The sequence below is a fragment of the Equus asinus genome, chromosome 20 (genome assembly GCF_041296235.1).
Source record: "Equus asinus isolate D_3611 breed Donkey chromosome 20, EquAss-T2T_v2, whole genome shotgun sequence".
Classification (NCBI taxonomy): domain Eukaryota; kingdom Metazoa; phylum Chordata; class Mammalia; order Perissodactyla; family Equidae; genus Equus; species Equus asinus.
Genome location: NC_091809.1, coordinates 52041964 through 52064642, shown reverse-complemented (window position 1 = coordinate 52064642; position 22679 = coordinate 52041964). Strand labels below are relative to the sequence as shown.

Genomic DNA, 22679 nt, shown 5'->3' with positions numbered 1-22679 from the left:
ATATTATGCTTTCAGAATCCACGAGCTCATGCGATTTAAGTGGGTTATACTGCAGGGAAGGCCTCCGTCCTCTCTTGCAGTATTCCTGCCCTAGGCCTCACTAGTACAAGCCGCTTGGCCAAGGTAGAATTACCTAATCCATCAACCTCCAGACACCCACAGAAGCCAAGGTGTCACCACACCTTTGAATCACTCCAGATGGGAAATTAGCCTCCTGCTTCATAGGGAGAAAAACTCAGAGTATTAGAGAAAATGAATTAGTGTTCACTTTAGCACCGAGGGGTCAGAATGGGGGGTTTAGGAAACCAGACACGATTGGTTCCTACCCCTACTTTGTTTTCTTCTGCCACGGGAAAGAGAGAGGTGGGGGACTAAAGCTAATGACTGATACTGGATTTACATTAAAATGGCCGTCACTGAAGAGGATTTAAAATTCTTTCTTTCGGTATTGCCATTTAGACTCCAACAGAAGCGACTCTTCCTCCAGAAACAGTCTCAGCTGCAGGCGTATTTTAATCAGATGCAAATAGCGGAGAGCTCGTACCCACAGCAGAGTCAGCAGCTGCCCCTTCCCCACCAGGAGACACCACCGCCATCACAGCAGCCACCGCCATTCAGCCTGACCCAGCCTCTGAGCCCCGTCCTGGAGCCTGCTTCAGAGCAAATGCAATACAGCCCTTTCCTCCGCCAGTACCAGGAGATGCGGCTGCAGCCCCTGCCCTCCTCGCCTGGTCCCCGGGCTCCACCGCCGCTGCCCGTGCACTTGCAGCAGCAGCAGCCGCCACCGCCGCCGCCGCCGCCACCACCGCCACAACAGTCGGGAGCTGCCCCAGCGCCCTTACAGTTCTCCTATCAGACTTGTGAGCTGCCAGGCGCTGCCTCCCCTGAGCCAGACTATCCCACTGCCTGTCAGTACCCCATGGATGGAGCCCAGCAGAGCGGCATGGCAGCTCCGGACTGTCCCAGGAGCTCAGGACCGCAGGAGGCCCCCTCCAGCTACGACCCTCTAGCCCTCTCTGAGTTCCCTGGACTCTTTGATTGTGAAATGCTAGAGGCTGTGGACCCACAGCACAGTGGTTACGTCCTGGTAAATTAACCTCAGCACAGGAAGTAAGGCGGGTCAAGTAAAGGAAGAGTATTTCTATTTGTATTCCAGCCTTTTAAATTTAAAGCTTATTTTCCTGCCCTCTCCCTAATGGGGAAAAAATCAAGTCACCCAACTGGAATCAGAGGGCCTGGCCGGGTGGATGTTGCTTCCTCCTGCCTCTGTCCCACCAGTTTTCTGTGGCAAGTGCTGGAACATAGTTGTAGGCGGAAGCTCACGCCCTTAGGTCAAGTGGAGCAAGCTCTCACGGGAGGCACCAAAAAATGTTTTTATACGAAGAAGGCATCCAGACCCAGGTTTTTGCAGAACTACACCAATTTGTTATCGAGGGAGACCTTGGTGAACGCAGGAAAAATGTGTGCCATTGTATATGGGCAAAAAAAAAGGCAATATATTTTTCACTGAAGCCAAGCAACAACATGTTGCTTAAAGGCAGATCAAGAACGCATAATGAAATTTGATGCACAGGAAATAAAGGACAGTGTACTTGGTCATTGAATCCTAAGTTCTAAGCTGCTGAGGCAAGTTGTCCCTGAGGCCATTGCAAAGCAGTAGAGTGTGAGCTTTGTTTCAGGGGCCACTACATAACGGCTGGTACTGACCCCTGAGACCAGTGGTCGTCTCCCCCTGGGAGCGGGTGACACACCACTTCAGAAGGTGCCCTGGGTTACAGAACGTCAGAGTGTACTTGGCTCCAAAGATGTCACCTGTAGAACCAGAGACCCACCGCAGTGGAGACTGGGGGCACAAATTCAAGAAGCCGTCAGGAGCAGCAGCCCCGGGCCGGGGAAGACGGGCTCTCCCTGCACAGTCCTTGTGGAGACTTCTGGTTCGAGCAGTGGGTCTTTAGAGGACCTGGCGTCTCTTTTAAAATGTAATAACTACTTTGACTTTACACTCTATGTTGCTAGTAGTTTGAGCTTTGTATATTTGGACAGTTTCATATAGGGCTTAGCAATTTTAAGGACAAGACAAATGAACTTTGATCTCCCATGTGAAGTGGTAGTGCTGTGCCTTTTCTCCCAGATCATGCTTTAATTCTTTCTTTTCTGTAGAAACCAATAGTTTTCCATTGATGTCAATGCTAAATCCAAAGTCACTTCAGAGTTTGTTTTCCACCATGTGGGAATCGCATTCTTAATTTCCGTAAAGTTTTGACTTGTAATGAAATGTTCAAGTATTACAGCAATATTCAAAAACCACAGATGTGTTAACCATTTAAGCAGATCATCTGCCAAACACATTATCTTACTAGTAAATTAACCCTTACAATTCATTCATCAGAGTAAGTAAAAACTAGATCCTACAGCTAGTTAACTGTATACCTAGACGTAATGAGTAACTTGTCATTTGGACAGTAACATCCAAGGGTTACAAATTCAGTATTATTTACAAAGACTATCGTTTCTGTCCTTTAGAACGGCTTGTCTATCAGCAGATGAATGCGCTAAGCACAAAGCATCTTCCTTAAAGCACAAAGAAGAGAGATACTCCAGTGATGCTGCATCTAGAACACACCTTTAAGTTGCCTTTCCTCTTTGTAGTAAGTGTCCAGGCAGGTGAGGAGAAGCATGGAAAGTCTAAGGAGTTCCGTTCCGGCCCCTGCCCAGCCCCGCCCAGCATTGGTAACTGGAGCATCCTTGTCACCGGCTCCACTTGGCGCCAGGCCCGTTCACAGAGGCTCTCTGCGTGGGGTTGGACTCTGGGTGTTAGCAAGAAAGGGTGGTGCGGAGGACTGTCATGCTGTGATTTAGCAACACGCAGTGAAAATCCAGGAAGAATGATGTTCCTTCTATGGATTATTCTCCTTCATGCTTAAGATTGATGATTTCGTGAAATAGATCACATCGTTTCATTTAAGAGATCCTTTCATTAAGATCTCTAATCTGTTCTAAGGTTTTGCAAAATAAGCCAGTTATAAAATAGGGCTTGATTTGTTTAGGCTGAAGGATATTTCCCAAAATATACTACAGAAGGGCTGTAATATTTATAAAATTAAAACGCTTTCCAGATTGAAAATCCAGGCCGCTCATTTCAGAGTCGCAGGAATGGCACAGTTACAGATTGGCATAAACACCTGCCTCCCGGCAAGGCCATCAGCTACTTAGCCTGGGAAACCTCGGAGCTATGGCAGGACGAGCGGGCTGACAGATGAGAGACAGCGGCGAGGCTGTTGGAAGGTTAAAGGGCCCAGAGAGAGACATGGGGAGGCACCAGCAGGGCCAGGTATGGTAGGAACCGACAGACCAGCGGTGCAGGCACTCGCCTGGCCAGTGCGTGACCCGCCTGCCAGACCTGTGTTGTAAGCTCCTGTTTGTTTTTCTCATTTATTTCAAGCAGAAATCAATAAATTCCCTAACGATCTGTATTTACTGAAACGTAAGGTGGTGAGAGGAGACTGCTTCTGTTGGTCAATCAGGTGTTTTCCCAGCCCTGTCTGATCATTGCCGTTGCTCTGTCCCCTAACTAGTGACCTGTGTAAGCTGCCAAGCCGTTTTCTCCTCACAAATACTGAAGTAACACTAAGGCTTCGTACCTCTCTTTTTATGAGAGGCTGCTTTGAAAGAACGACTTTCTTTCCAGTCTGTTTCACATTAGCAGTGTGTACACTACTGTATAATAATCATTAGCTTTATTACTTTGTAAACCAGGCTCCTCTGAAGAGACTTTGGTGAGATGAACGTGAGGTAAAAATTTCATTCAGCAAAAAGTGCAATATGTGTGGTACTTTCTTTATTTTTTGTTTATGTTCTTTTTTTAATCCAGGGGTATTAGTCTCTGCTTTGGGAAAAAAAGCACTAGTTCTGCCATTTCTAGTCGGGCAAGTGTGTCTCTGGTATTTACGTGCAGCTGATACGCAGGTCCCTGTAAGGCAAATAGAGCGTGTTAATGCAAAGAGGGAGGGTGGCTGCTCCATTTCAAAACTGCCGTGAGCTCCACTGACGACGCCTCGCCGGCCCTCGCCCCCTCTGCCCCTCCCGGGCCTGCACTGGCCTCTTGCTACCTTGGCAACAGAGAAGGGGGCAGAAGGTTCGCCACACCAGCCACCCTCCAACATCGGCGTAATGGGAGACATCTGGGGCCGCCACGGAGGACCAGGAGATGGGACTAAAGGACTCTGTGAGTTCTGGTATGAACAAAACCCCTTCCTTTCTGAATCAAACTCTGCCTCCTGGGAAAGAGAAAGTCCCTTTCTTCCTCAGAAATAAAGAACTCGCGAGGGTTTAAGCTGTCCTGCGTTGGTTAGGTGGGACTGGCAGGAGCTTGGGATGGGGACTAAAGGCAGCCCTTGGCCGGAGTTCCTGGAGGAAGGGGGGTGCCCTGTGTCCTTATGGGGCGAGAGGCAACCACCTTGGGGGAGTATCGCCCTCCAGTAGACATAAGGCCTCTGCAGAAGGGACTCATCTGGCACTGGCCTCTCCCACTCTGCCCCCACACTGTCATTAGTACCTAAAAGGGGGGCTCTCGGAGAAAAGAATTCTGCCTAATCGTTAGAGTTGGGGAGAAGGGTGTGTGCTCAGCTAGAGTGACAGGGTGGCCAACCAGAAACTAAAGAAAGGGGACAAGCAGCAGCTTCTCGTGCTAGCTGGCCCGGGGTCCCGGTGCGGAGGTGAGCACAGCCTCTGGCCAGGGGCAGGCAGTTCAGACAGGTGGACAGGAGGACATGAGTGGCTTCTTTTGCAGGTACTTAAATATTGGGTGCTATGTTGGGGTAGAATTTTCAGCTCTGTATTACATTTAAAAACCCCTATTCAACAGTTACCCTCAGGCACCCTAAGGGTTTAAAGGAAATTCATAGTGGGGATAACTTTTTCACATTCCTCCTCCTCTAGAGACAGTACATAGTGTCACTTGACAACACTGGCCCCAGTGAGCAGCTGCGGAGTCCCAGTGCTGGGGCTGACCTGGGCTGCATCTGCACCCCACACTGGGCTGCCTCTCCTGCCTCCTCGGAAGCCACCCGAGCCGCTCGGTCCCTTTGTGCCTAGACATCAAAGGTAAAAACTGGAGAACAGGTAGTAAGTTGGAGTCATTGTCTAGGCAGGGACCTTTGATCATTTTGTTGCTTTTAAAGGAAATTCGTACAGAACTTATCTTCAAAGTGATGTGTGGAAGACAAGAGCAGTATCATCTGCCTCTGTTTCTAAACTGGACAAAGATAAATCTTTTTCATTTATGTATCCCTTCTCACAGGTTCAGTAGTACGGTCCTCCCGGGCCTGCGGCCCCAGGGAAGTGACTGGTTACGGAGCCCTTTCTGTCTCGGCCTGCGGCCCCTGGAAGGCAGCAGGATAAACACAGGCTGGCCTTCCAAAGCCCCTTTTGCCTCAGAGTGTCTGGTCTCACAGTGCCCCTCACATACTTGTTTTACCATTTTTTCCCCATTAAGGTAGCCTGGCTGATTCCAGAAGGCTCACAGCCACCCTAGTTTACACCACATCTTATCTGGGCAGATTTCGACACGTCTGGCAGGAGACGGCACCTACCGTTGCAGACACTGAGCAACAGGCAGCAGCGCCCTAGCCAGCGCCCACTGTGCCGGTTCCTGCCCGACGTTCCACTCGCCTGGGGAGAGGAGCAATAGCTGACACCTGCACCGATAGGCCAGCACTTTCACAGGCCAGCTCTTCTGATCCTCACAATTCCATGGAGTCATTTGGGCAGGTAGAGTCCTCATTTTACAGCTGAGGAAAGCCAAGCTCTTGGCAAACACATGACTTGTTGACGTGACTTGTCCAAGTGCACAGAGCTCGTGTGCGGAGCGGCCAGGACAAGCTCGTGGGTTTTCCGGCTTCTCGCTGGGCGCCCTTTGCCCTCCTTGGTAGCAGTGGACTCTTCATGAGCAAACAGCTGTATAAACAGAGTCCCCATCATGGTGAAGCATTGGGTGAATGTGACACTGTCCCCACAACCTTGTTGTCCACTTGACAGCTGCTTGGCTTTGGGAAAGAGGTGCCCTCCAGGTGACAACTGCAGTTGTCCAGGTGGCCCTGCATGAACAAGGCTAAGGGGACACAGACCCCACAGGCTGCCATCCTTCCAGTGTCCAGTTAACTACAGAAGTTAGGTTCACATCAACATGTCTAGTTTCTCCAAGTTGCGCGATATAGTGATTTCCTACAGGAGCATATGATAGAAGGACCCACCCTTCCTTGATTGCCAAGGGGCCAAACTGCACAGCTCTGGGCCCCCACTGCAGGCCAACAAACCCAACCCCAAGAAAGGGGGCTGCACAGAGAAGAATCATGGACCCAGCCTGGTCCTGAGGAGGGGCGTAACGTTTCTTTACAGTGAAGGCCCATCGAGGAGAAATGCCAATTAGACACTTGTAGGGTTAAAACAAATAACATACTTTGATTGAAGATTTTGTCTTTTCAGAGGCAAAGTGGGTGGGTAGGCAGGAGCTTTAAAAATAGAAGTGCAAAATAACATCCTGGAAAAATATGACCCCAGATTGGAATGATGTTACATTAGCAACTACAGAGACCTGGGACTCGCCGCTGGCTGTGGGATGCCTGTCTGTCGAAGATTCGCTCAGTCAAGGAAATTCCAGTGGGGAGGCCTTCCCACCACCAAGGGTAAAAGAAATCCGCCTCCACCAGCATCTCCGAAGGCAAAAGCAGCAGAGAGAAAAGGAGATTTGCTTCTCTTTGGGGACTGCAGTTTAAGAAATAAAAGTGATCCGGAGTTATTTGCACTTTGTAGAAACGGCAAGAATATTTGCTTATTGCTGAAGGGAGGAGGGTGGCCTTTGCTGGATGTTTGGTTTGTGAGTTACTTTTGATAAAGTTAATCTAATTGTAGTTATTTTTCCTGTGTGCTTTTTTATTAATTACTAAGAAAAAGTGGTGAGTTCAATAGCTTTGTATTTTGAGTGCAAATCATAATAGTTCCAATGTGAAAAAATCAAAATGTAACCTGTCACTCAATGTTAGAAAATTGCCTAAAATGTGGTTTAATAAATGATCTTTGTATCAAACAGTAATTTAAATGGGGGTAATTTTCTGCAAAGAAAATGTACTGTTTTTACGTTTCCACCCTCTTGAATTAAAATAAAAAGTTCTTTTCTAAGAGCCTGGGTGAGATGCATGTCAGGCGGATGAGGTAGGGCCTTCACCTCGTCAGGCCTCGGGTGGGATTTTTGAAGTATGGAAGGTGGCTGTGTTCCCTAAGTGCTGATGCTCATTTCAGGCTACAGAAAAGGACAGTGGATAATATGTTCTCATTGACGTCAGCAGGGTAAATAATACCTCGCTCCCAAGTCGCCTGAGTACACGTTAGCCGCCGCAGAGCGCTGACGAAAGCTGGCTGGGCGCTGCCTGGTGCTCCGGGCCACTCAGAGAGGCAGCAGGAGCAGCAGAGGAGCGGGGGGGAATTGGGCTCCCCCAGGACAAACCAGCTGCAGGGCAAGGGGCAGGGGGGGAGGTGCAGCAAGACCCTGCGACTTATGCTAGCACGTATTCTCTGGGGCCTGCACAAGGCGTCCGTCCGGCGTGCGTGCACACATGCACGCGCGCACACACACTGGGGACCCCTCACAGCACAGGCAGCAGCTCAGTGCCCTCCCTCAGATGCTGCAGAACCCATTTGCTGAGCATTTGGGGCCGCTCTCATGCGTTCGGGACCTGTTCTCATGCCAGAGCCCGAGTGAAAGGGCGTATTAAATCCTACTTTCTGGCAGCAAGTTCAACTGAGATTTGGTTTCACGCACATCATTCCAGTTGAGCCCATGCTATAGAGCTGAGACAGTTCCCAAACTGAGGGATCATCTGCTGGCCGCCTGGCCGGCTGGGTGGGAGACTGGAGCAGCCAACCAAGAGCAGGAGGAGAGCCCCCTCTCCATAGGCTTGTTCTGCTGCCCCAGCCCCACTTACAGTGCTCAGTCCTGCCCCAAAATGGCTGTTAGCCCTGTTTGGCTGCCCAAGAATTCAGTAACACAGAGTTTCAATTGCTTTTTTTTTTAAGGAAGGCGCTTAATTTCAGTAACGATGTTTTGCAGACTTTGCCCTTTCCCACCAAATTTCTCCATCATTTTTATTTGTATTGCCAAAAACAACCCCAGCGTCCAGCGTCCAGGCAAAAATAACAGGCCTGCCAGCAGAGACTGGCCGGAACTTCAGCGGCCAGTCAAGCGCAACCTCCACATTATCCAGAACATCCTTCAGTTCTGTGGCTCTCATGAGCCAAAGGCTCAGCGCAGGGTAGAGGAAGAGACTGGGGCCAGGGAGACCTGAACTCCTCTGCCTGGCAGGGCTCAGGGCCTAGAGCTCGCTGACAGTGCCCACACTCCAAAAGGAGGCAGTGTCTGCAGTGCCACTCACCAGAGCACACCTGTCCCCGCTAGTCAGGGCCCTTCCCAGGCAGGGTAGTAACAGAGCCCCAAGGTTCCGTTCTTGGCCATCTGCTCCTTTCTACCCTACTAGTTCGCAAATTGAGGTTTCACAGATCCCTTTGACATGCTGATAAAAGCTTTGGACCCTCTTCCCAGGAAACATGTACACAGACATACAACCTTGGACAGATAATTTCAGGGGAGGAGTTAGTTTCTGGACTCCCTGAGGCCCATTCATGGGGTTAGAGGGGTTTTCTAACCCCTGACTGAGAAAGAGCACGACCCCTCGGGCCTTTTCAGAGTTCCAGTTCTTGTCGGCACTCTCCCTGCTGAGTGTTCCAATCCCTCCCTGGGGGAATCCAGGTAAGGGAGAGAGCCCTGTGCTCTGCCCGCAGCCCCGGCACACCATGGGAGGAAGTTCTGGGCTTTGTGCACTAAATCCTGGGTGCCACGTAGCTGCAAAATAAATGTCACCTGCACAGGCTACAGCTGCTCTGCCCAGGGGGCTGAAGAGAGATGACTCTGTCCTCGTTTCAGCCTCAGCAGTGATGATGTCACTTCAAATAATTGACAAGACTGAGCAGCTCTGAAGGGACAGCATACCTACACACGGCTTCATCCTTTACGATGTCCTTTTGGGAGACAAATGTGGGTCTTGAAGTGAAGGGTTCACTGGCAGCCCTGCCCCCACCCAGGTATATAGCTATGACCACAAACCACTGAGGCCAAACCCGAAAGCCAGGCCAGGCCTAGTGGGGAGCCTGCCGTGTGTCTCCAGCCATTCCACTAGAACAAGCCTTCCTGCTCGGACGTCCCAGCCCCCCAGCACAGCTGAACTCCTCTGGACCTGCAGTTGCAAATACCCCTAGGGAGCACTGCTACCTCCCTTCGGGTACCTTTCTAGGGGACTTTCCCCAGCAGGACTGACTCAGAGCTGGTCTGAATTGGCAGGGTCTGAAGCCCAGGCAAAGCAGGTGCAGGGCTAAGCCATGAAGCAAGGAGCCCAGATCAGGCGAGGGAGTTCACCACACCATGGGAAGCGGATCCCCTGCAGCTGAACCTCCAAGAGCTGGCCAGGCAGAAAGCTCAGAAAATCTGGGCTCAGAAGAAATGAGGCATTGGGGATTTGACCTCTCCAAGGGAAAATCGAGTCACTCTCTTCATCAGGCAGGCTTTCAGAGTTTCTGACTCAGTCTCTCTCCTCACTCCCCAAAGAGGAGAGAATAATGGGGCCTGAGATGCCCCAAAGGAGGCCTGACTGAGAACTCTGACCCTCAGGAGTCCATTACCATGCCAGGGCCGCCCGCACGGTTGGCAAGTGGGACACAACTGAACTGAGGGAAAACCCCCCAGAGCTTTCCTAGAAGCACGCCATGCGAAGGATGGGTTTACAGTTCAGCTGACTTGTCTGGGACCCACTAGAACTGACCTCTGGTCACTAGAGAAGCCCAAAGGTTTAGCAGGGTCCCTGTGCCAACAAAGGGGGCCAAAGGGCAGGCAGGCCGTTGGAAGAGGCCCCAGGGATGAAAGGGCCTGGCAAGGAGGGCCTGGCCAGGACCAAGGCTGGGAAAGCCGGGCCAAGCTTCCCCCAGCCCACCCCCTGGAGCAGCCACCCTGGCCAGAAAGGCCACCCGGGCATGGTGGTGCCTTCCCATTCTCTGCCAGGAACAGCCTGGGAGGCAGCAAAGAACCTCTGACTGAGTCCTCAGCTCCTGGCACCACTCCCAGCCCAGCCACTAACCTGAGCAAATCATCGCAAAGGCTCATTATTCCCCACGGTAACTTGGGAACATAGACTGGCTGACTTAACTTGCAGGCTACTGTGCGAGTCCAGCGCAGCCTGACATAGCACTGCCCACCAAGAAAGCGTACCTCACCTCCACCTGTCTTGCTTTCATTTAACTCTTGACTGTCCCAACACCAGACAGAGAAAACGGTTGCTTGGTGCCTGTGAAATCTCTTCACAGATTAAACGGTGGGTGCCCTCTTCTGAACACCTGGTCCACGTTGAGAACCAAGAACTTTGCCCAGGATGTCTTTATTTTCTGTGAAGAGTTCTGGGCAGCGCCAGCCATGGGTACCACAGACATAAGAACATCCACGAGAATCCAGGTCCCACCTAGAAGGCCTGTCTTATCCATCTCTAACTTTTAGGCCAAGCTCCTGGTGGAGAAGCGTTGAAGGGCCTGGGAGGTCTTTCTCTGCAGACAGCCGCTCGAGCCCCTAGCCCCTACAGTGGAGAACACGGCTCTGGCTGGGCCTGTGACCGGCCCAGTGCTGACCTCCCTGCACTGACCTCTGCTGCCAGCCCTCAGGGAGATGCACACAGACCTCTCGTTCAAGAGAACTAATCCCCCAGCCCGAGGTTGGCCCTGGAGGAGCTCCCGCCCTTCAGTCATCCACAGCCAAGCTCCTTAGAAATGCCCTGGAGACCCTCCGGCAGCACATAGGCCCTCCTAACCTGCTGTCAAGAGGGACAAGGACAGGACAGGCAGCCCTGCCTCCCCCAGGAAGCTGGCTCCTGAAAGAGCTGGGATTCCTGAGCTGCAGAATGGGCCCCACCTCAGCCGAGCCGGAACTGCCTGGTTCACCAGCAAGTGCTGGTTTAGAACATGGAGGAGAGACGGATGCCAGAAGGCAAAAGCCAGAGATCCCAGGGGCCCAAACGACTGAGTTTGGGGAAAATAAGGAAAACTGGAAAAACCAGAAGTAGAAACAAGTTAGAAGCAGCAAGGGGTGCAGAAGGTGAGATCTCAGCAGACTCCGGGTGCAAGGGGCGGGCTCCGGCCAGTGTCTGTGCAAGACAGACTGCTCGCACAGAGAGAAGAGGAAAAGGAGGGTGCATTCGGTACATCAGTGCCTGCATTTATGGATGCTTCACTTGATTTCAGTCTCCAAACCTGGGCTCGGGGTGGAGAATGACTGTCCCTCACAGCTGCTCCTTCCTGCAATAACAAGACTGACATCACTGTTGTCAGGGAAATGGTGTTTTGATTAAAATCATGTGACAGCTTCTTCGTGATTCAATAAACAAATCCTCTGTTAACCCTCGCCTGACAGAGGCCCGTCAGCAGCCCTGTCGTCAGAGCAACCCGTGGACCGTCCAGGAGGGCAGTCCCACCTGACTAGGAGGGGAGACCACCTGTCTGCCACCACCAGGAAGGAGCAGCTGAGTTGACCCAGGGCTGGCAGGGAGTGCAAGGTGGCCACACTCCTTCCTGGCAGGTCCTGCATGTGGGGCACGTGCAACATCCAGAGTACAGACTGCTCTGCAAACCCCAAGGGCCAGTCTCTGAGTAACCAAGCAGGTACCTTTCCTTCACCAAAAGGAACTGGCTCTCACCCCTTGGGGCTGTTCTCTCTTGGAGCAAGTCGCAGGCCCAAGCTTGGGGATGCTAAATAGCTCCCACAGGGCCCAGAGCCTAGCCCAGAACTGAGGACAGTTCCCAGGGCTCTCAGCAGCCAAGGTTCACTCTGACCCCATTTGGGCAGATGGGCGAGACTGCTCTGCACCAGACAGTGAGTGAAGGGTTAAGAACAATGTCTGGTTTGCAATTGGATGACTTCCTGGATCACTCACTTGGCTGCTGGCCCCTGACACGCAGGGCTCTGCCTGGCAACAGCCAATTCCCTTTCCATCTCACCCTCGGGTCATTTTCCTTAAGTGAAACAAACACAGGGAGGGCTCCCTGAGTCACGGGGCAGGGGATTTTTCTGGGTTAAATGATCTGCAGCCTCAGAGGCCTAGCACTGCGGGCCTCCACAGCTGGAAAAGACCCCCCAGTAGATATGACAGGGTTCGGGGGAGGTTCACAGCCACCTGAAAAGCAAAGCTGACAGCACTACCCCTCGGGGTGGTTGTGAGGATGAGAAGAGATTTGCCAAGTGCTTGAGACGAGGTGCCTGCACACAGTTACCGAGCTCGAGGCTCAAGGAACAGCAGCTACCACAGCTTGTGGCCATCACGGGGTCACCTACATACCTGAGTAAGTCTGCCATGAGCAGTCTCATCAACTGTTCCATGCTCTGGCCAGAGGCATACCGTCATTTAATGGCATGGCCAGTTGATCCTGAATTTGTAGGAAAATATAACTCCTTTCTTCCCAAGGAAGTCTATGGTTTAGGCTTAAAAGTATATAATTATTATTCCCAGTCCTTTGGCCAAGGTGTCTTCCCTAAGACCAAGTTCTATGAAATAGACGTAAGGACGTAAAGGACTGACCACCCCAGGCATCTGTCAGGGCCCAGGCGATGGCTGAGGCTGTGAGTGGCATTGTGACCCCAGGACTTCCTCCTGCAGTGCAGCCACTGCAGAAACAGCCCAAAGCTGCCCAAACCAGACCCGCCTGGCTGCTCAGGCCCTGGGATAACAGTGTGCGGCCTGCAGGAAGGGGAGAACATTCTAAGATGAAAGACCGCAGCTTAGGGCCGGGACAACAGGAAAAGTTCTCATAGCCTCAATTCACATACGATGAAGGAACAGCCATGAAGATTCAGAAGGCAAACTTTGATGTTAGAATCTTACCAAGCAAACCCACTGGAGCAGGTGAGAATGCCATCTTCAGAATGAACGAAACGCAGCCTGGTGTCAGCACAGGGCAGCCAAGAGCCTCTGCGCATTTATGGCCTTTGTAATAGCTCCAGGGCAGTGGCTAGCACCAGCCCCAATTGCTGAACTTAAACTTTTGCACACCTTCTCCAGAGTTGCATCAAATAGGGCTTGTAAAACATTCAGTCTATTACACAGTAAAACTGACAGGCATGGTTTTTTACTTGAATAGAAATGACTGAGAGGAATTGTAGCAAATAAAAACTGTCTAAATTTTGAGAGGTAAGTGGGAACAGCCCATTTCTACAAGCAACTCTTCACCAAAGCACCCGTCCTCTGCATGGGCCTCGCTGTCTCTGACGGGGGAGGGGAGTCTTCAAACCACAGGAGTGACAGAGCTCTGGAAAGCCCACCCGACTCCTAAGAGAGCATTCCCAGAACAAAGGACAAGAAACAACAACAGGCTTTAAAAATAGACTCTCTTGGCCCTAAAAACTTGACTGTCCCCTCAGGGAGTTAGAGGTCCTGCTTCTCTGCCTAGCCTCCTGTAGCACGAGGCCATGCTGGCTGCCCTCCACCCACCCCTCAGCCCATGAGAGGGGAGGACTCAGGCCTGGGTGTCTGGGGCACTTACCTTCCCAGTGTCCTCTCTAGGCCCTCTAGGTCTCCAGAAGTGGTTCTTGTCAGCCCCAGGGACGCTGGGCTCATCACTGTCCTTCACAGGAAAATCTAGCTTCCTCAGCCTTTGGGCCACCACTAGAGATACAGACAGTGGCATTGTAACTGTTCCTTACCAGAGTCCAGCCCTCCTAAGCCCACCTGCCTCCCTAGCCAGGATGCCCTGCCCTTGCAGCACTGAGGTGGGGAAGCACACAGGTCCCTGTGCAGAGAAAGCTAGTTCAACCCAGGACCTTACTGAAGGTGCCTTTCCCTCAAGAGCCATGGAAAGTGCCTCCCACTGGGCCTTACGGTGCCAGCTCGGTGCTCCCCATCTTGGTCACTGACAGCCTACAGGGCCCAAACCAGACAGAAAAGACCTGACTCCTTTCAGAACTGGCTATATCAGTTTAAGAGAACAACTCTGGAGAAAGAAATGACTTGGCTTTTCTACCCAATGAGTAATTAAACTCTCTTCATCCTCCAGAAGATTTCCATCTCAACTGAACATTATGTAATTTCCTGGAAACAGCAGGCTCGTGGAGGCAAATGGGGAATAGTGAGACTATTCTAGGTACAAAAGAGGACTGAAGACATGTGAGTGAACAGGAAAGAGAAGCAAGGAACTGGATGGAAACAGGAATACAAGAGAATCAGAGGGCAATTACATAACATCAGACCACAATTGATTCATCTGTTAAAGCAAGGAGCGCAGGTAACAGCTCCCGCCCCCTCCAGTTTTATATCCAAGCAGTGGAGTACTAGGAGGCTGTAGGGAAGAGTGCCAGAGGAAGGCATTGCCAAAGGAATGTAAGTCAGAGGGTGGGACAAGCACCCAACTTGTTTGGCCACCTGCCCTGCCATCCCTAGGGGCTGGATCCAATGTGACTTCTACAGGAAAGCACCAGACTTTCAACTCCATGACAACACAGCGATTAATAACAAAATTGCAACAAGAGAGCATTGCCATAGCTTAACCACTGGGTCAGGAGGGACATGTGTGTTCCCCTGAAGGTCTATGCAAGTCTCTTGGATGCCTGGATAAGACAGCTCAAAGGTCAGGCTTCTGTCTCTGTTGAGGCAGGACCAGTTGTCCAGCAAAGACCCCCAGGGCCTTGCATCACAGTGGCCAACCTGTGGTACTTACCCAAGCTGAGGGCTAACTATTATTTTGACAAAGCCTCATTAGAAACCTCATATTAACCTGTTTGTTCTCATGAAACAGGACACATCTTCAGGTTCGTATCTTCTCAGCAGCATAAAGAAGATCTGGTCTCTTAAACCTGTGAGGGGTGATTTTTTTCTACACAAATCTCAGAAACACTAAGGTGAGTTGCATTGTTGATGAGACATTTTTATTGGCATACACTTGCATGTATGTCTCTGCTGGACTCTCCTATCGACCAGACTGATGAAAACTGCCTAGATGAAAAACTATACAGCATACATTCCAGGTAATCGTACATATCCACAGGCAACTTTTGCCTAAGATGGGGGACTTGAGAAGAGCCACATAAAGCTCGTTTCTTAAGAGCATTCAAATGCTTTTATTGTGTTGATGGGAGAATGAGATGCAGTCTGGTACCTTTGATGACTTGTTCCATGCACGCAACACTTCAGAGGACAGATTTCAGAAATTCATTGAACACAATTTTATTGAGCACCTACTGAGTACACCAGACACTCACCGAGGTGCTGGCGATACAGCAGAAGACAAAACAGACACAAATCCCTGCCCTTACAGAGCTCCTGGAGCTCACATTCTGGTGACATCAAGATAGGAAAACTAATCCAGGGAGAAAATGACCAAGTTAGGAGCCAAAGAACAATTCTTCTGAGGAGGAACAAAAGGATTCCCTGTTTAAGTCAGAGAGAAACAATGAAGTCTCTAAGGGGTCACCCAAAAGACAGGGCCCTGCTGAGCTCTCTGACCCAGGCCTGAGAAAGCAGGGCTCCCTGTCTCCCCTTTACCACAGTCTTAGGGGGAAGGCCAACCCACAGGGCTCCCCGGGGGGTGGGGAACACACGGGCATTCAAAACCAACAGCACTTCCAGCCCCAGAGTGAAGCAATGGTTGTGCATATTCATTACAAGAATCAAGACAACAGTCTCTCAAATGTGCACTTCAAAGGAGGAACATAACCTGCAGGTGATAAAACATAGAAAGAGCCATGAGACTAAAATGAAAATGTTCACATCATAATAGGTTATTAAAATCAGAACACAGAAAAGATTTTTGCTTAGGAAAATATTCAATCCTTAGCCTAAAAAGTAATAAAATAGAAACTTAATATAAGATAATTTGGCAGTTTTAAATGCAGGCAGATAATTTCTGATTTAAAATGTTCTGTTTTTCTAAGGAAAGACAAACTTGAAAGTATTTGGTCAGCCTTGGTTTTATGTAACAGTTTAATGTACAAAGTTTTTTTAGGAGTCTTTGGGCCTTCACAAAACAGAACAGGGCTCCCTGGGTTTAAAAAAGAGTTGTGAATCAACGAAAGAATTCAAAAACCAAAATGGAAACAAGCAAACTACACAGCAAGATGCGCTGAGAGAAAAAGAAGCTACAATAAAACCTCATTAATTAAAATTCATTAGGACAAGGCAAGTTCGATTAGGTGAAAAATGTAAATAAACATTTAAAAAAATATTTAAATTCTCCATGAAATACATATGTATATATTTCAGGGATAAAGAGTAAACTGAATGCATGTGAAAAAAGATGTGGCCTCAAAGATCCTCATGGAAGGCATTTTAATATAATTGAAAAGAGTGATTAGTAATTGGCATATCAACTAGTAAAGGGGTGCTTTTTAAAGAGAGCTTGAATATTGTTTAATTACTGTTTAAGTAGTTCAGACACAACAGGCTTCCTTACATACTGTTAATTCACTTCAGCAAACCCTTAGCTTAACTCATTATCAAATTCTAGGAAAAATTAATGAGGTTTTACCGTAGAGGTAGAAAAATAAACATTTCAAATGATTAGATTCCAACATCACCCATACAAAAGAATTAGTAATGAACTTCAGTTTGGAAAGTACAATGTAGCAAAGACCAGATGTTCACACAGCTGGAAGCAGAGCCAGGTAAAGAGCAGGAAGTGCTCCCAGGATTATACCAGTGGTTCCTTTACTCATTAGAAATACAAAACTGCAATCTTGCAATGCAACAGTACAACTACTGCTTATTGGGAGGCACTAAATTTTAAGTTTCTCAGGGCATGGAGAGAGAGAATTTTGGAATGCAATCACAGTGGAGAGCTGGTGAAATTCAGTTAGGTTGCAACATCACACGTTAGCAGCAAGATGCGTCTGCACTTCAGGTTTCTGAATGACATGATTACAGTCAAAATCAAGCAAATAAAAACCCAAGCAACCAGCACATAAACCCTGAGTTTTCACATTCCCCTTCATGGGAGGCACTGACACAGACCATCATTATCCAGGAAAAAAAAATGTGGCTTTCACTACAGTTAAATCTTGATGTGTCTCCCAAATAGAGTGTTTATAAAATAAGTTATTCTAAACCATGTACATTCAACTTTGGAATGATGGAGAGACACACAGACACATGTAAACATCAAGGGAATCACTCCACTCCATGTCTGGGTCCAAACCCATCCACACTTGGTCGGGAATATTAAGTGGCTGAGGCCTGATTAAACAGTGAGGATGCAGGAGCCCAGATGGTACCAGATAAATCATTAGGAGACAATCAAGAAATGACTGTATCAAGTGTCAGGAATTGGTCACAAACAACAAAAATGGTTCTAAATATTATTATCCCAACAAGGGAGACGAGTAAAAAACAATCCCATTTCATCTTTAGAAAGAATCAAGTCACCGAAATTTGATTTCTCGTTAAGTTGTTGTTGCCATTTGCTTGGATGAGGTCTTGAAGGTTCTCCATTTTTTCTCCACCCAGTTTAAGAACACACTGACTAGAAATCTGTGATAAGAATTTAGTAAAGTCTTTTCCCTCCTGTTCCTCATTATGCCAACGCAAGCACTGGAAAATTCCAAACAAAATCAAGTTAATGGTACAGAAAGTTCATGAACTATCTATGTGACTATTAAGCATGACAACAATGATCCAAAAGCATGACACTATGAGCTTGTTATTACGGTCAGTTTCATTATATTCTGCCAGGCTAACCAAAAGCTAAACTTTAAAAACTGATTACAATTCAAATGAAAAACTCTTCTTACCAGTAAGAATCTTATTCCTACCTAGCCCTAGACACGGAACTGAGAGACTGGCCTGCTTAATGGTGGGCCAAGAAGGTTCTACGCAAAGAGGCACACACATTCCAGGAGCTCACCTCCCTCCCCGTCACCCATGTGCTTATCGCCTTGCCACTTAACATCATTCACACCCTCTTAACCCAAGCAAAAGCTGCAGGCAAAATCAAAAAGACATACCACTTATTGCTTCCTGTGCAAAGTATTTGACATCCATGTCTTCATCTTGGCCTAACTTCTGCAGTACCGGCTTAACTTCCTCCTGCAAAGCCCTAAAATCCAACAGTATTATCTGTGAGCAGCAGTCTTCTGGACCAGAGAAATGCTCTATGGTATATATGCTCTATGGTAATTTTTAAAGTTTAAAATAAAAGAGTACTTTAAAATACCTATAATATAAACTCGACAAGTACTAAATAATTTCTCAAGTTCTCAGCAGAATTAGCTCCAGGCAATGATCTACACATATACAGAGCTTAAATATAAAAGTCAAAGTGGACACCCTCAAAAACAGTTGTTAAATTACTTTATTATTATTTTCTTTATACAAAGCCACATCTTAGGTAAAGTGAAAACCACTGAATTTAATTTTGGCTATTATTCCCCACTATAACGTAAAAACTTCAATCTACTTTTAAAACAACTGAATAAACTAAAATCTTACTCAGTATCTAGAATTGGTCCAATTTTCTGTAGAGATTTGGCCACATTGAAACGGACATTCGCTACTTGGTCTCCTGCCATTTTCAAGACGATGGGCAGCATCTGCTTAGTGGTTATTTCTTGACCACAGGCTTCGGACAGTGCCTAGAAAAAGAAATAAGAGGGCACGTTTAAAACACTTTTATTTTTTAAAATACCCCAAAATCTAAAGAGACAAATTAATATTTAATAAGTAAGTAACTGACTAACAGGAAAATGTTTCTAGTTTGCGCATCTGAATAAAGGATATACCAGGTAGCATTCAAAGAGTCCCAATTAAACCAGAATTCACAACTGACTTGACTACTGTAGATTTTAACATGAATTTAAAAACTGACATTTTCTCTCATCTTCTAACTGTCCAAATTAATCAGTGTAAGAAATATATTCCAAATAGAAGACAAAACACACAGAATTCAGAAATACAGTCCTGAATAACTGCTTTAACACCTGAGCTTAGCAATAATAGCTATGTAATACTTACGTTAATGCAGAATAAAGTGGTCATTCTATGCAAGTAATTAGGATCATTTGCCATTACTAACACTTTGGGAACAATGGTATTTTGGGCCCACTCTGTACCAAACTTCTGAACTAGTTTCATGAGGTTGCTAGTGGCGGCTTCACGGATGGCATATACTGCAGAAGAGGTGAAGAAAACATCGTCATGCTATTTACATTACAAGCACAATACAGTTTATGTACATTATCATCAAAGGTAGACCAAAACCAAAACTCTGCAAACACACTCCAAATTCAGTCATACTGCAATGGAAACAGGCTCAGCTATGACCAATAATACACTGATTTAGTCTTATTATAGTTTCAAAATGTCTAATATGTCCAAGGAAAAGGAGGAACTCATTATAGGCGTCATTAATTAATGAATATGAGTGCCTACCACGTGCTATGTGTTACAGAAAGAATACGTAAGACACTTCCCCTCAAAAATCGTACACTGTCAGAGAAATGAAAGCTGATGCACTCCAAGAAGCCACATGGTACAAGACTCATTACCACGAAGTATGAAATTGTCTGGTGAAGACCGTGAGGGCAGATGGAGTTTAGAGAAGAGACAATAAGGGAGGTCTAGGAAGGCTTCAGGAAAGAAAGGCCTTGCAGTGGGCCTCAAAGATTAGGAGGATTTGTGTAAATAGAAGAAGGGAGGAATTCCTGGAAAGGGCAAAAAATTTATCCAGGGCACAAAGGAAAAAACTGAAATCTATGAGACTGCAAGGTTGGACAGTTAGGGTGGACCAGGAACACGGAGCATCTTGAAGGCTAAAGTTAGACTTTGTAAAGAAAACAATGATGGGTTTTTAAAGCAAAGTTGTGACCCAATGACCAATGTGGTATTTTAGCAAGCCTATTCCAGCAGCAGCAAGAACAGCTGAGAAGACCCAGGCAGCAAGGAGGTCGTTCAGAGGTCACTGTGGTCATCTACACAATAGCAAATAAAGACTTCAGACCAACTTGCCTCTTTTCCCTTAAAAATGTTTATGTTGAGAAAACACGTCAATGTCTTCTGTGTCTAAATGCACCTACTTTAGCATCTAACAATTCCCTAGCAGATCATTTATCAAAGACATCATAAATGTGGATAATAAAGGCCTGAGCTACTATCTTCTCAACAACTAGTTGATATATACAGCACTGAACAAAGACAGGTCCAATAAGACTCAAAATTTGGGGTTAGGTAATAAACCTGGGTGGTGGGCACTGATTCCTTGTTTTACTTCTCTCGCCAGGTAGGCCCAACCTTCCTGGGTGATAGAATGGGCAAGAATAGCTATCCAAGCTACAGCCCTAATCCTGGACAGTTTATACAAGGCTTCTGGACAGGAAATACCCAACTCTTCCCAGTTTATAGATCCTTTTTGGCAATGCCACTGATGAGAACAGCAAGACAGCATAGCCAAGGAACTATATAATTACCAGCATGCAACCTGACCAAAGTCTATGGGAGAAGCAACCTGTCAGTACTATCCACCAGCACGCTCTAAGGAGCAAGCTCAAGTCAAGTGTTCCACCCATATACAAATTTCCTCCTCTCACATTCAGTCATTGTCTTTGGCACAATCTCCTCCCCCTAAGGTGGAGCCAGCTAGAGCTCCTGCGTCTTCTCCTCTCATTCTCCTTGTTAATTTGCTTGAGGTTTTTCTCATCCTAATGCCATTACCATAGGAAGAGACCTCGCTGCCAGAGTAACCAGAGACGGAGCGCAAACACACTCCGCCTTGACCCAAGTCTTAACTGAACTCCACTCTCCTTGGCCAGATGCCTACTATGTTCTTGGCTCCTCTCAATTTTGTTGCCAAAGAATGCAAACCATTCCACAGTTCTGCCTGTTTTCTCTCCTTGTTTTGTCTCTCTCTTTCCCTCTCCCCTCAAGGTCTAGCTGGACTTGCAAGCTTCCTCTGAATGTCTAACACAGTATGTGCTCACACTGACTTTGATAACTTTTCCTTTCTCCTATAAAAAATAAATTCTCCTTCTAAATTCCTCCCTCTGATCAACACTGTCCACTCAACCATGGGAGGGGGGTGAGTGATACTTTCTTCCTTATACTTCTCGAGATTTTTCACAATATTCTTTTAGTAGTCTAACAATCAGGAAAACAGTGTCAAAAAATTTAATTGATCAGTGATCACTACATATCAGTTATCTAGAATGCAAAAACAAAACAACAAAAAACTGGTGTGACTAAGTATGAGACAATTTCAGACCTGACATTTCATTGGTTTAAAGAATGCTTCACTATTCTGCTACGGAAAAATAAACAAGTCTCTCTTGCTCCCAAATTGGAAGAAAAAAATCAGAGAAAAGAGGAAGAACTTGCATAGACAGAGCAATCCTACATAGAAAGGGTGTCAGGAATTTAATTCTTTGTGGAACATTATGACTTTAAAAGTTCCTCAAAATAAATCTAGAATAAATCTAGAATGCCAGGTTTCAAAGAAAGTGTAGAATAATCTGCTGGGACATGTCATTCCCACTAAAATATGCATCAGAAATAATATAAGCACTTTTTTTCTAAAAAGAGGACATTTCTATTCTATGATTTGCCAAAGTTAAGTTTTATTTAAAAAGAAAAGAAAAATTAAGCCATACAAAGGTAACTTTAGAGGACAAGAAAAAAATCTTCACAATCTAGTTTGAAAACAATGAAATTATCTGCATATATATACTTTTACAAGATTTGCAAATTTTTTCACACCCCTCTTCACACTCTTAACTATATGATCTCCCATATGATCCAAATATGCCCTTAACAAAACTACCTGTATGTACAAGCAGACACAAATATGCCCACTCCCCCCAAACATCCAGGCGTAAGGACCCCCAGATGAACAGGGATACACTCAATACATAAAGTATATGTAAGATGCTGTGGAACTGAAACAGGATGCCTATCATATCCACCAAAATATGGAACCGAAGCTCAGAGAACATTATGGTATAAGCCCCCAGGGCCCTCATCTGAACAAGTCTCAGACTACACTGAAGCTGCCGAGTCTGCACATGGGGCCTGGCACTGGACCTCACTGGTACAGAGGGCGCTCCTCACACCCACCAGTGCCTGGCTGACAAGAGGAGATACATAGACCTGAGACCTTGTCAAAAACTCAACTGATAACAAGTTAACATATAAAGTGGTTTTATAAAAAACATCTACTGTCTTATATTTTTGATAAGCAGCAGTAGCAGTTTTCTTTTGTAACACAGTGTGTGGCACTGGAAGAAAAAGATTACGTGATCCTTGAAGTGAATTACGTTATAAATGCAAAGAGAAAATAAAATATTTTAAAAAGGTTTTTTCTAAATGCTGTCCCATCTGACCCTGCCCTGAGCTTGCAGCTCGCCCTCTCAGCATCAAGGCAGCGGCAGCCAGAGTGCGGGCAGTACGCCTGCCTTGCACCATAACCAGAAATCTGGGCCCTCTCTGTCCTAAGTCACAGCTGACGTCTTCCACTCCTAGACTCCTTTACTGTGCTACTGTATACCTCCTTCTCTATGTCACCTCAAAGAAGCCAAGTAGCCATTCTATTCCCCTATGCCTTTCATCTGATTCCAATTCCTGTCCCTCAGT

General features: G+C 47.2%; 2 protein-coding genes across 5 annotated transcripts in view; one reads left to right on the top strand and one right to left on the bottom strand.

The window, feature by feature from the left end:
- SIK2 (salt inducible kinase 2) overlaps positions 1-1460 on the top strand; it is a 115548-nt gene extending 114088 nt beyond the window's left edge. Inside the window, exon 15 of the mRNA XM_014855426.3 lies at positions 460-1460. Coding sequence (XP_014710912.1) covers positions 460-1096 — 637 coding nt within the window. The 3' untranslated portion in view covers positions 1097-1460. The remainder of the gene's footprint in view (positions 1-459) is intronic.
- A 2260-nt stretch (positions 1461-3720) lies between these two features.
- Positions 3721-22679, bottom strand: part of PPP2R1B (protein phosphatase 2 scaffold subunit Abeta) — a 32815-nt gene continuing 13856 nt past the window's right edge. Inside the window, exons 12-16 of one of the 4 annotated variants that reach the window (XM_014855713.3) lie at positions 19074-19228; positions 18552-18694; positions 18068-18159; positions 13621-13742; positions 3721-3970 (exon numbers count right to left, since the gene is read on the bottom strand). In XM_014855713.3, the coding sequence (XP_014711199.2) occupies positions 3863-3970; positions 13621-13742; positions 18068-18159; positions 18552-18694; positions 19074-19228 (620 nt within the window). In that variant the 3' untranslated portion in view covers positions 3721-3862. Of the gene's footprint in view, positions 3971-4771; positions 5111-13620; positions 13743-15278; positions 17655-18067; positions 18160-18551; positions 18695-19073; positions 19229-22679 lie in introns of those variants that run through there. The other 3 variants (XM_044752677.2, XM_044752676.2, XM_070490314.1) reach the window with 3 other exon arrangements.